The sequence below is a fragment of the Fulmarus glacialis genome, unplaced genomic scaffold (assembly GCF_000690835.1).
Source record: "Fulmarus glacialis isolate BGI_N327 unplaced genomic scaffold, ASM69083v1 scaffold20528, whole genome shotgun sequence".
NCBI lineage: Eukaryota > Metazoa > Chordata > Aves > Procellariiformes > Procellariidae > Fulmarus > Fulmarus glacialis.
In genome coordinates this window covers 4,865-21,186 of record NW_009226589.1, presented here as the reverse complement: position 1 = coordinate 21,186, position 16,322 = coordinate 4,865, and the positions used below count along the sequence as shown (strand labels likewise).

Below are 16,322 nucleotides of genomic sequence, written 5' to 3'. Positions count from 1 at the left end.
CCTATCATTCCCGCTGGGCGGCCGCTCCCCTCCAGCGAGGCAGCCCCCAGGACGCTGCCTCGGCCCCTGCCCTCCCCTGCCCGGCAGCGAGGACGTGGTTCTGAGGAGCTTCCCAGCTCCCTCTCTCTGGCAGTTTTTGATAGATAAAACTAACCACAGGAACGTAACTAAATAGCAGAAGACCAGGAGCTCCTGGGCTAGCTGTCACAGACGCAGAGGAAGGCCATGTGCCGCTGTCACAACAACAACATGAGCAACATGGGGGGAGCAACGCGACTCCCCCATCTGCCGTGCCCTTGTGTATGTGCTCTGTCATTCCTTCATCGCCACCACAGCTGCATCAGCTCCTGGAAATGTGTGTGAATGAGTTAAGTGCAGCCTCAAGTCAATCATCTTAAAGGGATGGGGTTCCCCCTATTTCTACAGAAAGGAAAGCGATATAGCAGTACAGTGGATAAGTGCCAGCACCCTGGGGCAGGCACACTGCGAGCGTGCATATGAGAAAGCATCAAAACATAAAAAAATCCGCAATGTAACCTCAGACTTGTCTAATATAACTGAGCATGCACAGATCAAGCCATTGTTTTTGGGAAGGTTCAGACTTCAGGGTCTCTATCCCAAAGATGTTTCTTTAAGCTACTCATTAACAAAGAAGTTTGGAAGCTCTGTACTTACTAATCATGTAGCAACAACAAGCTGGAGATGGTGTAAGACTCAAAATACAACCTAAACATCAAAACCAAAGCTATCTATGTTCTTTCGACACCAGTGTTCAGGCACCTGATGTATCTGTGGTGCCCGCTGCAGGTAGAGTAGAGGCAGGAGATCCAGAGAGCTGCAGTCTGCCTGCCGAGTACTGGCATGCTGTGGGATCAAGGATCCAGTCGGTCCTGACCCCAATGGAGATGGCTGTCCTGCCAGGGACACACCGGGCCTGATTTGTAGGGATGCCTGTGCCTTCTGTTGCAACTGTGTTTGTTTTAAAACAAACCCTGTAATTCAGGTCATTGCTGTACCCAGTAGGTCCCCAAAGAGAAGAGACTCGCATATAACGCTTTCTCCTTTTATAGTGTGTCCCCTACCTTGTCATCCATACCACAACTGCAAAGTGGGACTTCTCTTGGGCGCTCCTGCAAATCTTGGTGCTGATCTTAGATTGACCCAGGACTTTGCTTCACTGGACTTTGAAACTGTAGCTTATATAGCACTGGTAGGAGGACTTGTCTGATAATACTGTATACACAAATAGCCACAATAGACATGTTAACAGAACATCATAAAATCAAATGATTATGAAATAGTAATACAGGGCTAAAGGGTATTTTGCTAAGACATTAAAGCAGTCATTGAAGGGCCATGTTTTCTAATAGTCTGTAAAGATATGGACAACTTCTGTTCTTATTAAACAGCAATGGCATTTTTTTGGCAAAGAAAGTGACTAGCTTATAAGTTATAGTCTTATAAAGCGGTAATTTTTAATCACTTCAAAATTCAGGTCAAACTTGAATTGAATCAGACTTGATAATGTATTCTAAAAGAAAACAAAATACCAGGCAGTTCAGAAGTCCTGAGAGAATATCCTAACACTGGCTTCACTCTAGATCCTTTCCCTGATTTCTGTAGCATACTGTATATGCCACATACCCCCAGAAATAGCAAATAAACAAGTGATAAATGAGCTCTAAGATCTCATTTAAAACAGAGAGCTGGGAAATAGGCAACCTGCTCCTGAGTGCCTCTGGCCTTCTGAGTCACCTCGGTCATGCCACCTAACCAATTTGTATCCAAGTTCCCCCCCACCACATGAGATCAATGTAGGAGAATATAATATACATGAAAGATTAACGCTGGCCTCAGCGTAATAAATGAGCATTATTTGCGATGACATGAATCCACGTGGGATTGTTGAGTGCAAGTTTTTCCAGAAGCTCCAAGTATTATTTGAGGAATCACAAAGTTATTCTAAAGGGCACGTGTTTGCCAGTTACCAACGCTATAACCAAGCGCCAACGACGGTGCCGTTCCTCGGCTGAACAGTGCTTCTTCACTGCAGCTCTCAGCGTACTGTGCTGACATACGGGAAGGCTATGAGTCTGCTTTTGTACCTGGGATTTACATGGATCCCACAGCAAGTCAGCCACGTGGGTGACACTCCCCCGATCCCCAGCTCTGAGCTGAGGCACCCATCGAGCCCGGCGTGGGCAACTCCCCCCGCCACGTTTGGGCTGCCGGGAGCCGGGCTCTCTCCGCTTCCCCTGGCAATGGCCGTGCTGTACTCGACCTTTTCCTCGGGGCTCCTGCAATTCATTCCTGAGGTGGTGAGAGGTGTCCAGCATCCAGCCCCAGAGCTACCCCTTGCTCTCGCGCGTCTGGCCCTGCAGGCTCTTCTCTTTGCAGTCGGTGCTACCCAGAGGTCAGGTCCTCCTCCGCCACCTCCCGAAAGGATTGGCCTCTGCTGCTGCGAGGGCAGCGAGGGCAGCGAGGGCACGAGGACCAGTCTTGTGCCTTTCCGTCAGAAGGACGGCTGCCGCGCAGGGCAACTGTGAACCTTGGCATGGGGGCCGGTGAGAAGGCCCCTGTAATTCTACCCAGCTAGTGCCTGCCGCGCTGCGAGACGAATGCGCAGAGCAGGCCTCCTAACACTCAATTCGGGCAAAAGCCAAGCGACAGCCCTGAAAGTTTCCCTGAGTAAAGGCTGCAGGCTCCATCCAGTGTTTCTGTTCAGAGTATGCATGGTTTAGGTACGTAGAGGGGAAATTAAATCCCCCTCAGTTAACGCATATTGTTAAATCGTTCGCTCACCCACGAAAGGTAGGAGAAGCCCCAAGAGCCGTTCTCACCTGCACCAGGTCATACCCAGCTCAGCGACGGGCTGTGCTCAGCTTTCTGAATGGCCTCAGCCTCCCACACCTATGCTGCCTGCGGGAGCTTCTCTCAGCTGAGAGCAGGGACGAGGCCGCCGATCTTTGAGAGTTGAGAAGTCGTCTGTATTATAACAAAATGCAGAGCATCGAAAGGTCCTGCTGCAATCCTGTTTGGATCTAACGACACTAGGACATTAATAGGAAGGCTCTGCCGTGACACTGTGCTTTCAAATGCACCGTTGTCGTTCTCCTTGCTCACAGCCAGGAGGTCACAGCATCAGCCGCCAGATTCAATGACTTCCCTGCAGTCATCCTCTCCGTAGCCAAGAAAATCAGCAGGAGGAGCTTTCTTTTCATAACAAATACAAATAAAATCAAGTCAGCAGACTACTGGATTTTGCTTAGAATGAAAATGAATCCGTCAGATCATCTGCTGCACAGGTGCGAAGCTGTTTGAATTTCGTAATCACAAAATGTGTGCCTCTGCAGGCAGTACCACAAAGCAAAGATGGCATTTAGTGCCACCAAGGTAGGACTTTCGGATGGGGGTGATCCAACTCTGAAACTCTAAAACCAGCTTGGTGTCTGACAACGTCGAGCTCTGCCTTGAACTCTGCAGCACAGCCATTTAATAGCATGGTCTAGACCATGGGAGGCCAAGGGAGAAGCATGAGGCTACAAATTGTCTTAGGCAGGCCAAAGAAGATGCTTCCTCTCCTTGATAGGATCCGTTTAGGGAATTTACTTAAAATGCCATAGTTTATTAACAGCAGTTTTTAAAGGAATGAATGCCTTTTGCTGCAACAGTATAAGCTGACTGGAGGATTTTTCCTGACACAAAAGAAAAGCTAATGAAAATATAACGAAGGTCAAATGCCATTTTTAGTTGCATGCTGCCTTTGCATTTTCCAGTGCTCCCTTCCAACTGACTCATAAGTACTCTCTCCCCAGAAAGCGGCATGCACTACTACATTAGTAAACGGATTTTCCCTAGGATTCTCTGTCTCCCTTGCTGTAATTTTGACTCTTTGTAATGAAATTACAGTCCAAACTGAATCAACCCAGTGAACATAAAGGTCCTTTGGATAATACCAAGGCAGTCTGAGGCACCCAGACCAGAAGAGACTCTTTCTAGATGAATGGTTGCATCAATGAAGTGCAGTCTATTGGGATTCTCTGTGATAACTTGACCTAAGGGATGAGGAGCAATCCCTTGCTCAGCCAGGAAGACTGGAAGGACAGACCTGCCACCTGCATCTTGAACACCAGGTTGTCTCGCTGTGCTGACTGAGTACTTCTCATCAGCCTTGGAAGACCTTGAAACCTTTCCCTGTAACTTCGGCTGTACTCAACACAATTAGCACAATTAAAGTAACACAACATTAAAAGCATATCCACAGTGTACTAAGCGCACCTGGCCACCATGAAGAAATGCAAGAAAAGCATTTCTGTCATAGCTAAATCCATCCATGTGACAATTGTATGATTCCCTCCTTTGCATTCCTTTACCAACCATCCTCCACGGCAAACAAGCCCAAGATGCAATAAATTGCACTGAGGAACAATCATCGCTGTACATTTAATATTTGGAAACACTTAGGCCCCATCTAACTACCTTCATCTAAAACACAGCATGCTGGATTTCAGAGCTCGTTACTTCAACAGGAGCAGGATCAAGCTAAAATACAGTAATAGAGGTTGAAAAAACACAACCTGAAAATGTGGCATCTCACAGCTAGTTTTCAGGAGAGCACCACAGCAACACGAGGAAAAATATTTTCAACAAATCATGTGGGTGGAGAAAAGCACGAAGGCATCTCAAACAGCTGCCTTGACAGAACTGGACCCCAGGACAGCTGACCGAGACCCAAAATAACAGGACAATCCCTCCATTCCCTCCCTCGAGGAGAATAAGGTGACTGCTGGGGGGAGCAGGAAGCTGGTCTCTCTATCTGGCAATATGACTAATCCAAATATTTACATCAAAGCAACTCTGCTGATTACTGTGAAGGAGCAAAAAAGCGGGCTCAAGCCAAGTGAAACTACTAGACCCGAAACATGAGTCTGGGAAAATCCAGGGCTACCCTGATGACACGGGAAAAAAACTTTAGACCGCGGAGGTAGCATCAGCTGCCTGTGCTGCCACACAAGTAATTGTCGGCTGTTTCTTCTTTCTCCTTCCCACTCCAGCCCTGCCATCTTCCAGCAGATTGGGTTCTTGGACTATACTTTGTCTTCTTCCCTGTTTGCAGCCGCTCCTGGCTGCAGGTCCTCAGGTTGCAATATCCTTCTTTCCTTACCCTCACAAGAGATGCATCCAAAAGTTAAGTGTCTTCTTTTTCTTCCCCATACCAAGTATTTGAGTACGAGATGGGATAAAGCAGGGACTTTTTTTTTTTTCCTCTGTAGGACAGGTTGTACCTATTTCTTCCCTTGGCTTTCCTATACCCTGCGGTTCTTTGTCCCATATAGAAAAGGTTCTATGTAACTCTGCAATAGTCCCACCTCATTTGCTGGTAGTTCCTACATAGTCCTTCCCTCCTTACAGCAATTCCTTAGTTATTTATGCCTGTACTATCTTGTGCCCATTCTGTACTAGTATAAATACGTTGTCCTAAGTGCAGGACAAAAGAAGAGCTTTCTGTCCTCAGAGACAGATGATACCCGTATACATTTCTGAATGCAGCACTGACAATTAAATACTGCAACGTGAGGAAAAGAATACAATCACTTAGCCAGCAATTGATTATTCCTGAGAATTAAACTTCTGATCCTGGACAAATTTTAAGGAGGAGTATTACGGGGGTTCATTCCTGATGAAATGGATTCTTCAACCCTATTAATGCCCCTGCATATTTGTTACTGCAAATTGGACACCTTAAACCTGCAGTCATTTTTAAAGAATTTAATCTAGTCCCCTGATGCTCTTTCCACCTACCTTCTCTCCTGTCACCTCCAGTGGTTTTTTTTTTTTTTTCATTATTGTGTAGAAAAATATTTTTCCATATTCTTCTCATTTTAATGTGTTTAAACCACATATAGAGGCATCTCCCCAGGCTAGCTATTAGACCCTAGTAGATACATGGAGAAAACTCTGGCTGACATCTGGAACATCCAGATTCCAAAACATTTTCATAGTGAAACTCTGCAGCTGAAAACTTTGCAAGAGATTTTGATATCCACAAACTATCCTACAGGAAAACAGTGTCCTAAAACAGCCTTTATTTCTGTGGCAAACAGGCATCATAATGCGTGCTTTTCCTGCTCATCTGTCTGTTTATATATTGCAGGAAATTTGTGAGAATCCACGGTTTATTATCGGTGGAGCCAACAGAACAGATATCTGCCAAGGAGAATTAGGTATGAAATTCTTTCTTCAACTCTGCACTTTTTAAAGTCTGCATCACTTAATTTTCTTTTGCTTCCAAAGTGATACTTGGAATCTTCTGTCTCAGTATACCACCACACATCTACTGATTCCTTCTCTCTACAGCAAATCGTTGGTATCTGCCCAGCAGCGTTCTAGGGAAGAACTTAAAGCGAAAGATGCTTTGCAGGGTGTTTTGCTTTTCACGAGCTATTATCACGAGTGTGTTACAAAGCACCATTTGGCCTTTCTTTTGGGCTTTGAGGAGGGACAAAATTAGTTAAGAATAAGAGTTAAAGAGACGGAGTTATTTGACTGAGAGAAAAAACTAATCAGCTACTGTTGTATTTTTTCAGGTATTTAGTCCTGTTATTTCTTTCATGGGTTTATAACTTCTCCTGTGATCTTTTTCCTAAGCTAATACATCCTAATGTGTGTTAATCTTTTCATTTAAGTGTTGTTCTGTGCTCGTGACTGTCCTCATCACCTTCCCAGTACTTTTTCTTTTTTTAAATTTATTTAAAACTGCCTTTCTTTTTGAGGTGACCAGAACTTCACAGTTGTCAAGGTGTGGACGCAAATGAATTTACGTGCATAATATGTTCTCTCTTTTGTCTTCCATTCCTTCCCCAACTACGCATAGCATTGTTTACCTTTTTGACTTCTGCTGAACATTGGACAGTTTAGAAAACTCCTGTTCACAGTGGACCCCACATCCTTCCTAAGGGGAAATAGGTAACTTAGAACGTACTGCTCTATGTGTAGAGTTGGCTTTCCAAAATATATACATGTATGTATTTTTATAAGTTTTATCACTCCACCAGTTTTATAAATTTATTTTACAACTCCCTACCATCAGGTTTAGTTTTCACTACCTCGTATAATTCTCTCGCCCCACTAATTCACACTGCTCAGGCAAGCTTACCCTATAACCTCTCTTAGAGTAGCAGCTAGGAGGTTTTAATTAAGGTTTAAGGCATCCTTTGCTGAACACAGAAGTACTATGGGAGAAAGTCACTTTCCCAGAGCTTCCACAGAGGCAGCAAACTTGTGCAAGAGCCTGAAGGAGGAACTGAAAAGTGCTAAAGGGGACAGTGCTTATAACAGTGCAAACACAGATTCAAAAAGAGGAAAACACGTCAGAGCAACGAAGCGGGAAAGAGGCCCAACAGAACGATGACTGGGACAGGGGGTTACCCTGAGAGCAGAAAACGAAGACGAGAGGCTGAACCTCAGCCGTACAGAGCTCCACCTGGGAGAGAGTTCTCTCTCAGCTGGTCTCTGTCCTAAGCTTGGAAGGAAAACTAACGCGGGAAGTCAGATAGGCATTCACATGGGACAGGGAAATCTTAACACAGGTAACAGTGCTCATCGGATTTTAGGCTTTTTCTAAATTACAGGGAACATCCTCTATTAACAGGCGAGTACGTAGCCATGAATGATGCCCACGAGCATTTCCAGAGCACAAATAAATAAAGTGCTAAAGTACTGCAGAACACATGGAGAAAAACCCTCTCCTGCTCTATTGAGAATAAGGTTTTCCCTTTGATCCTACTTGCTCTGTCCTTCATTTTGTCTGCTGCTTCTGCTTGATTACAGGTGACTGCTGGTTCCTGGCCGCCATTGCTTGCCTGACGCTGAATAAAAAACTACTCTGTAGAGTCATACCTCATGACCAGTCCTTTATACAGAACTATGCCGGCATCTTTCACTTCCAGGTGAGTCCCTTCAGCTAGCAGGGAGCAAATGTAATTGTATTTACCCAAGAGAGCGCTCAGCTCTCAGGCGCGCTCTTCCCTCTCACTTCTCCACCCTTTGGAAGCGTGAGGGACAGCGGGGAAGGAAGAGGGATTGAATTGCCTCACCCCAAACTCTTCCAACAGGGCAGTCACAGAAGGGCCAGCCCATACGGGCAATTCGGGAGCATTAACCCACCAAGGAGGCATTTGCAGGTTGCAGCATTTTGTCCCCTGAGCCTAAGGGATAGCAACAGGTGCCCGGTCCTGCCTCGCTGCTCAGATGCGGCTCTACAGCCGGCACAGACATGCTGCTAGTTGGCAAGAGCATCTATTTTTAGGCCCACAAGCAGCTGGTCTGTCAAAAAACAAGCTATTGAAGAACCGCTTATTCAGAAAAGATTGACTGCTTTCCGTATTTCCCTTGGCTCTCCTAAGGGACCTCTCACTGTCCCGCACACGTTGCCTGGGGGAATTCAGTCCGGCTGCCTCCCTCCCAACAGCCATCGCTTTTTGCCACGTTACGAAGCAGTTAATTTCCACATTTCTCCTCTCTCTGCCTGGCTTTTCAGCCAGACTCCCCCTCCCCTCCACCAAGTCAACCCAAGAGGTTTTTTTTCTGTTTGCCTTTATTCAGTTCTGGCGCTACGGAGACTGGGTGGACGTCGTCATTGATGACTGCTTACCCACGTACCACAACCAGCTGGTCTTTACCAAGTCCTCCCAGCGCAACGAGTTCTGGAGCGCCCTCCTGGAAAAGGCCTACGCAAAGTAAAACGACGCACCAGACCGTGCCGGGCTGCCCGCCAAGGCTTTGGCTGGGGAGGTGGCTAAGCCACTGTGCACAGGACCTATAAGGAGCATGTAGAGAGGCTCTGAACATACCAGTGCCTTTTCCCATAGATTCTCATGCCTCAGAATTGAGGATGGGTAAAACATATTTTCTAGGGGGGTTTGCTACTTATTCAGAGGTCTACATTTGATTTTTAATTTTCTTTTTTTTTTTTAATGTGTGCAGGTGGCATGTTTTAAAACTTTTAACTTGAGGGTTACCAAACAGATGGTTTGTGGCTTTTTTTAGTATGTGTTTTTACATATCTTTATTTATACACACACACACACAAGATAAACACATATTATGTATAAAAAATATATATAGGTAAGTATCTTTATCTGTGTAAAAGATAATCTTATTTTTCTTTTCTCTTTCCAAGACTCCATGGGTCATATGAAGCTTTGAAAGGAGGCAACACCACTGAAGCCATGGAGGACTTCACCGGAGGAGTCACAGAGTTCTACGAGATAAAGGATGCCCCTAAAGATATCTATAAAATCATGAAACATGCCATTGACAGAGGATCCCTCATGGCCAGCTCCATTGAAGTGAGTCCATATGAACTTTGCAGATGAGCCATAAGAAATTGCGCCAGGGGAGGTTTAGACTGGACATTAGGAAAACTTCTTTACTGAAAGAGTGGTCAGGCCTTGGAACAGGCTGCCCAGGGAAGTGGTGGAGTCACCATCCCTGGAAGTATTTAAAAGATGTGTAGATGAGGCGCTTAGGGACATGGTTTAGTGGGCATGGTGGCGTTGAGTTGATGGCTCGACTTCATGATCTTAGAGGTCTTTTCCAACCTTAATGATTCTATGATTCTAAATGGCAGACGAGCGGGACCTCTCCATCTGTAATCAAATACATGCCACCTTTTGGAACCAGTTGGTTTAGTTCACATAGCAAACATCCATTTCTAGGAGATGGAGTCATCTCCACTAGACACCACCCATTAGCAAATAGCAAGTGCCAAAAGAGAAACTAACAGAAGCAGAACACGGAGGTGGGGAGAAGGGGTGCGATCAGCAAAACCAGCACACACACACCCCCCCCCCAGTGCCCTCACCCAATAAAATGAGGTTAGTAGGCGGGTGCCGCAACTCTACTAAGACACAAAACTTCATGTCAAAGATGCAAAGTGTGCAAATGCTTGGGCAAGCAACCCTTCAATTGCCAACATAGTCTCAAATTGTCTTCATTTACTGTGGTTAATTTGAAAGTGAAATTAAAAAACTAGCTTCAGTAACCATTATGGAGTCTGAAGTTGCAGTGAAGGCAGAAGAACAACCAGTGCTATCAACCACTGTAGATAAGTATGGACCATCTAGCATGTAACGAGAAGTTATCTAGGCTATCTTTTACTACTCATCTTTCTTGTATCATTTCTCTTCTCTCTCCCTGCCTCATCTTTCTGCATGATACTTTTCTCCCATTCTCTGTACCAGGATAACCTAGGCTTTTCCTACGGATCAGCTCCTCGGAGCGACATTGGGGAACTGATTGCTCGAATGGTGAAGAATCTAGAAAACGCGCAGATGACTCACTCCACTGTAGACTACCAGGGGACAGACGAAAGGCCAGCCTGGGTTCGTATGTTTCCAGAAGTGGTTGACTTCACGGGGCTTTTACTTCCAGACAGAACAGTTAGAGAAACATATAATCTATGCTTTTAAATCCTTATTTGGCTTCACTGAGTTATCCCGAGACTAAAAACCTGTTCTTACAGATGCTATTTGACATACGTATTAAAGGATTTCAGTCCTTCCAAACACAGTGACTGATACTAGAGGGCTTTGCTGATACTGAGGCAAAGGGCTGTTGGCTTGTGGCAAAGGCTTATAATTTCCAGAGCTTACCTGTACGGTAGAAATGGCGAGCAAAATCACATCAAATATGTCAAAGTGGCACATTGGTTATTGTATTTGGGAACTGGACATGATTAGTGGATTTTATAAAGTCCCTGACTTGGAAAGGATGGAGAGAGGGAGAAAATTAAAATACTACAACGGAACAAGATCCCTGAGTATGGAGGGGGTGTGAAAGAAAGAAAAAGCAAGCTCTGCACAGCTCTCATTCCAGGCACAAAAGCTCTTGATGAACTTATTTTGAGACAGAGAGTGCTATGGAGCTCTGCCCATCAATGGAGGGGAGTCTGCTCTCCAGATGCTCCTTTTAGATTACTGCCTTTAAGATCCTCACTTCAAATGCATAACAAGGAAAATGAAAAGCATGTCAAGTTTTACACGTGTGATACAATGCAAAGTAACTCCAGCGTATCTAAGTATCTAGCAAAATAGAGAGAGGGAAGTTAAAACCGTTAAAGGAAAATCCCATATTGGGAAACTTAAAAGCTTCCAAACCTGTAGAGGGACACGTTGCTTTCTCCTTCTCTCTGTCAGGCGGTGTCATACTTCGCCTTTTGGGGAGCTGCATTTCCATAACAATGAAATTACATTTCTAACTTTACAGAGAGAAAAAAAAACCAACACCCACCCCAATTACATCATCTAAAACTTTTGGTTGCGCAAATGGTCTTCTGCATTTGCAGCAGAAATAGCTGGTTTTTCCTCTTTTGACACCCACATTTAGTCTTCCTAAAAGACTGAAATGGTGTAATTCTTCGGGAAAGCCCAGTATGACTGTCTTGTTTTGCAAGCATGGCTGCCCAAATCACCCATGTTTTGAGGGAATTTCCTCCCCAGTCGCTGTCTACTCAAAGAAGGTTGGAAAACTCTTTATAGTTGCTGCCCTGGCAGCCATTTTGCTGCTGGCTATTACACAGTCCTGAGCCATCACCAGAAAAAAAAAAAAAAATCATGACTCGTGATGGAAAGAGGCAGGTAGTGCGGACTTCAGAAGCACTTTAGAGAAGTGGCCCAGGGCACCAGCAGAAGTTAATATTCTTAAGCAGAAAAGAGAAAAAGGGGTTCTGATAAGTAATGATGGTGACAACATCAGTAGAAATTAAGAAAAAAGGAAATAGATGTGAGGTTATATGCATAAAAAGTATGGAAACAGGAGCAGGGGAAAAAAAAAAAAACAAACCAGAGCAGAAAGGAAATGATGGAAAATAATTGCAACAGCCAGGAATTATTTGGATGAGATCCTCCCTGTGCAAGCTGAGAATGTACCTGTGTGATCTTACTAATTCTTTGTTTCCAGCCTTACCTTTCTCACGCCCTCAGATGTGTCAAGAAGGGATGGCAGAGTTACTGGCAGGGCCTTGCAGTCATCTCTCAGCGACAGACATAATGGAGGAGGGGACTATGTGTGCGTAGCAGAGCCTTCCCTTCCCACTGTTCTCAGTGGTCTCTCCTACAAACACAGCGGACTGTGTGCACCTGCCATCTTCCTCTCAATTCTTTATCTCCCAGATAAACAGCATTCTGAGATTTGCAATTAAAAATCTGTCAGACACACTAACAGTTGATTACCAAGACAGCAAATGTATTTACACCTGAGCTGCTGAAGAAAGCTATGCTCTTCCTGAATGTCAGTTGGAAAAAATTTCAATCATGAAGATTTTAACAGTTATGGAATAAAATGTAGATCTCCACAGGAAATTAATTTATAAAAAAATAATGTAAGTTAGTAGGAACAGTGTATTAAATAGGGTGTTTTAACATCATTGTGATAAGATTGCAGCCATGTGTAAAGATGAAAGTATTCTTCTAAGTGTTGATCTGCTCTGATGTTTCCAGTTAATAATAACCTTACTGAGCCATACAAGAACATGCTATCCCAGAAAGGGCTGAACAGTCCTGCTTATAGAAAATTTAATTATTTTGATTAACCATGCCCTATACTAGCATGTTCTGAGTGCAAAAAGCAGTAACCTACACAAAGGGAAATAGTAAATCACAAAACATCCTTTCCAATTGATATTGTTAACTTTTTGCTTTTTTAGTTCATGCTTTACTCCTTTCTAACCAACAACGTTAATTCTGTGGGCACTAAGCTTGGCCACCTTGGCAAACGCGAAGAAGAGAACAAGACAAAAAACACTGTCACCTGAATGGTGTCACCCTCCCTCCAAAAGCCCTGGGTGGCAACACCTGCCTTAGAGCATGAGCTTTGCGTGACTCTTACAAGTTTTTATCTTGTGTCTAACAGACCATAGTGCCAATGCAGTATGAAACCCGGATGTCTTGTGGGCTCGTCAAAGGCCATGCCTACTCCGTCACGGCCGTGGAAGAGGTACGTGCAGTCCCTTTCCTCCAGCTATGGGGAGCGGTGGTCTACACTGGCCTAGAACCACGCATGTCAGCAAAGCTATCAGGGAGTGAAAGCAAATCAAATTATGAGCTAAGGAAACAAAATTTATATTTCAATAAATGAAAGACTTGTGGAGAAATAAACCTGTCCAAGTTTTGGCTTTCTGGGGAAATGGATATTCCACCATGGTCTGCTTGGGCAAAGGTGGCCACAGCCGGCCACCTCCTGGTCTTACAGCCCTCCCACACTCACCCCAAGCAGGTCAGGCTGGGCGATGGCCCAGGAAAGCACCATCACTGGAGGAGCTGGTATCAGCGATTTGACAGGCAGAACGTTTCCTTTTGAACCTACTCTCAGTCTATTCTTCTTGTTGTTTTTGTTTTTTTTTTTTAAACTAGACAACATTTAAAGGGGAAAAAATACGTCTGGTAAGGCTGAGAAACCCCTGGGGGCAGGTGGAGTGGAACGGACCTTGGAGTGACAAGTAAGTAAAACGGAGCTTCACGTGATTTGGAAAAAAAAAATTGCAGCTTTATTTGCCCTTATGCAGCTTGTGCATGACCCTAACGTTTAATGATGAGGTATCTGAATTGTCTTTGCTGTCATTTTGATACACGCACTTTGAAATTGATCATAGTTGAGTGCTTAGCTGAAGCTCTAAAAAGAAAAGAGTACCTAAAAAAAGATGTTAAGAGGGGCTATAATCAATGGAAATGAAGAGAGAGCCCAGTCAATCTGATTTTACTGTCTAGCAAGTTCAGCAATGTCCATTTTTAAAACAAGATGTGACAGTAGAAAAGTCTTGTAAGGTATGGAAGAACTGGATGAAGCAAGATGTTAGTACATGAGCGAGTTTGGATAAAGCTTCTCATTAGGTTTTACTAAAAGCAATTTCAATAGCTACTCCAGCAATAAGAGTCTGCAAACACTTTTATCTTCAAGCTAAATGAAATGAATGCAGTTCAGCAGATTTTTGAGAGCTGCTAAGAGAAAGTCTGAAGGGAAGGCAGAGAGAAGTAGGGCAATTGCTTCTTTATTTGGGCACGTGGAGAGGGGGGTAGCATTCAGAACAAATGGTTGCAAGGCTCACAAAGGAATAATTATATGAATGTAGCAGAATGGCTCTTGACTTTCCATTCTACGCGGCTTACAGCAAAGAGTAGAAGTTTTAATGAAAACTGTATTGCAAGTCGTAAATTTAACTTGTGTACTCTTTTAAAGGTCAGAGGAATGGAACTTCATTAATGAAGCAGAGAAAATCCGCCTGCAGCACAAGATTGTGGAGGATGGGGAGTTCTGGTGAGGATATCAGGCAAAAACCTGTGTTTCTCTAGGAGATAGGCAACTATAGCAAAAATGAATCACACTGCACCACTTAAAATCTGCTAAAACCATTGCAGTAACCCCCGTTCACCTTCATATTGCCAATAAGCCCTACTCTGTGATCCCCTCATTCTCCCACCAGGGTTTATTGAGTGCCACCAGCACAGTCCTAATTATGCCACATTTCCACAAGCTCTCCATCACCCTTCCTATGTACCATCCTCTCAGCCCAGCGTCCCCCAGTTTGGAGCTGTATCTGTGTTAATTGACCAACCAAATGCATTAGGAAATCACAGCACTCCCACTGCAAACCTGCCCTAATGGTGGCAGTAACATAGGTCACCCTCCTCCACCTCACCGGCATCTTTCAGACAACCACCCACCACGTAAATCCATTTGGGTTCAGTTTCCCCTCAATTTTTCCAGGATATCATTTGACGATTTCATGAGGCACTTCACAAAACTTGAGATCTGTAACCTCACACCTGATACTCTGGAAGCCGATAAACTCCAGACCTGGACTGTGTCAGTCAACGAAGGGCGCTGGGTGAGAGGCTGCTCAGCTGGAGGTTGCCGCAATTATCCAGGTGAGCGATGGGTCTTAAGAGAGATAAGGGCTCTTTGACGGGGACTGTATTAGTTCCCACAGGCTAAGTCATACCACAGCCTGATCAGTGCTTGGCCATAGGAAGAGCCTTGCTTCCCCAGTGGACAAGGCACGTGATTTTGTAGCTGGAAGTCTTCTGTCACTAGGTTTGTGACAGCACCTCGTCAGCCCAAAAGGCACACCTGGCAAAGATAAATCAAATACCTCACAGTGCCCCAAGTGAGATAAGAGAGATCAGTTGCACTCTAACAGTTAGATTTCACTTGGGAAATCCACTTTGGAAGCTTGTTAGATGCCAATTCTTCATTTTATACCCTCTTTTACTGTAAAGTTTTGTTAGAACTATGTAAAACCCATAACACATAAAAAAATATATACATATTAGCCCAGTTTTAACCTTTCCGTCAGGAGCCACAGGCAGGGAACTTAAAAGTTCTTTTTGATTATGAGTATCATTAGAAGACTGAAGCTTTACATGTTTGCTTTGGGCTGTTGGTGGGATTTCACAGATACATTTTGGACCAATCCCCAGTATCGCTTGAAGCTCCTGGAAGAAGATGATGATCCTGAGGATGAAGAGATTGTCTGCAGCTTCCTCGTCGCACTGATGCAGAAAAATAGGAGGAAAGAACGCAAGCTGGGAGCCAACCTGTACACCATTGGCTTTGCCATCTATGAGGTACCAGTTCTAGACTTTGTTCTTAGCACCATGGTCACAAATACTGACAGTATGCATTTACCATAAGAGTCACTGAATCATTCAGCCTGACTACATGAATTGCAATTTTTACTTTGCAAGGAATTCATGGGAAACCTGGAAGAGAGGAAGGAAATTCAAGGCTTTGTAACCATTCAGGCCATAGTAACCTCAGGGCTTACCCCATCTATAAGTAACACACTTTTTAGGCTTTTATGGTAATTTAATGCCAGATTTTAACATATTCTTTCCCATATATTCTTCAATCTCCCTTTCAGCCTTGCTGAAACTAAATATTTCATTAACAGAATAGTGTAAAAAAGGAAACAGACATCCAAGACGCATATGTAGCAATTAACCTCTGCCCCTGCTATCGACTTCATGAAGAAGTCAATTTACTCAGTCCCTTGCACAAACGGGCTCAGATCTTAGTGGATCTCATGTAGATCCCAAGAAATCTGGAAAGGAAGAAAGAAATTGCTTAGAATGATTATACATTTGGGGCTTTTTATTTACTGGCTGCGTCCCCAGAAATCTATGTGAACACCCTTTTGTATGATTCATAAACAAGTGGACTCACCTAGCAGCTCTGACTGTTTCTTCTCTGTTGTCTCTCCCTAAGGTGCCCAAAGAGGTATGAGCAGAACGGAGGCAGACTGACATCTTGGTGTGTGCTCACAG

At 44.3% G+C, this 16,322-nt stretch overlaps 1 protein-coding gene across 1 annotated transcript in view; it reads left to right on the top strand.

The window, feature by feature from the left end:
• The window catches only part of LOC104080460 (calpain-3), a gene marked incomplete at its 3' end in the record, with an annotated part of 22,162 nt that overhangs the window by 1,333 nt on the left and 4,507 nt on the right, over positions 1 to 16,322 (top strand). The window contains exons 2-12 of the mRNA XM_009582858.1: positions 6,155 to 6,224; positions 7,831 to 7,949; positions 8,605 to 8,738; positions 9,182 to 9,350; positions 10,245 to 10,385; positions 12,913 to 12,996; positions 13,413 to 13,498; positions 14,236 to 14,313; positions 14,764 to 14,924; positions 15,454 to 15,623; positions 16,264 to 16,275. Coding sequence (XP_009581153.1) covers positions 6,155 to 6,224; positions 7,831 to 7,949; positions 8,605 to 8,738; positions 9,182 to 9,350; positions 10,245 to 10,385; positions 12,913 to 12,996; positions 13,413 to 13,498; positions 14,236 to 14,313; positions 14,764 to 14,924; positions 15,454 to 15,623; positions 16,264 to 16,275 — 1,224 coding nt within the window. The remainder of the gene's footprint in view (positions 1 to 6,154; positions 6,225 to 7,830; positions 7,950 to 8,604; positions 8,739 to 9,181; positions 9,351 to 10,244; positions 10,386 to 12,912; positions 12,997 to 13,412; positions 13,499 to 14,235; positions 14,314 to 14,763; positions 14,925 to 15,453; positions 15,624 to 16,263; positions 16,276 to 16,322) is intronic.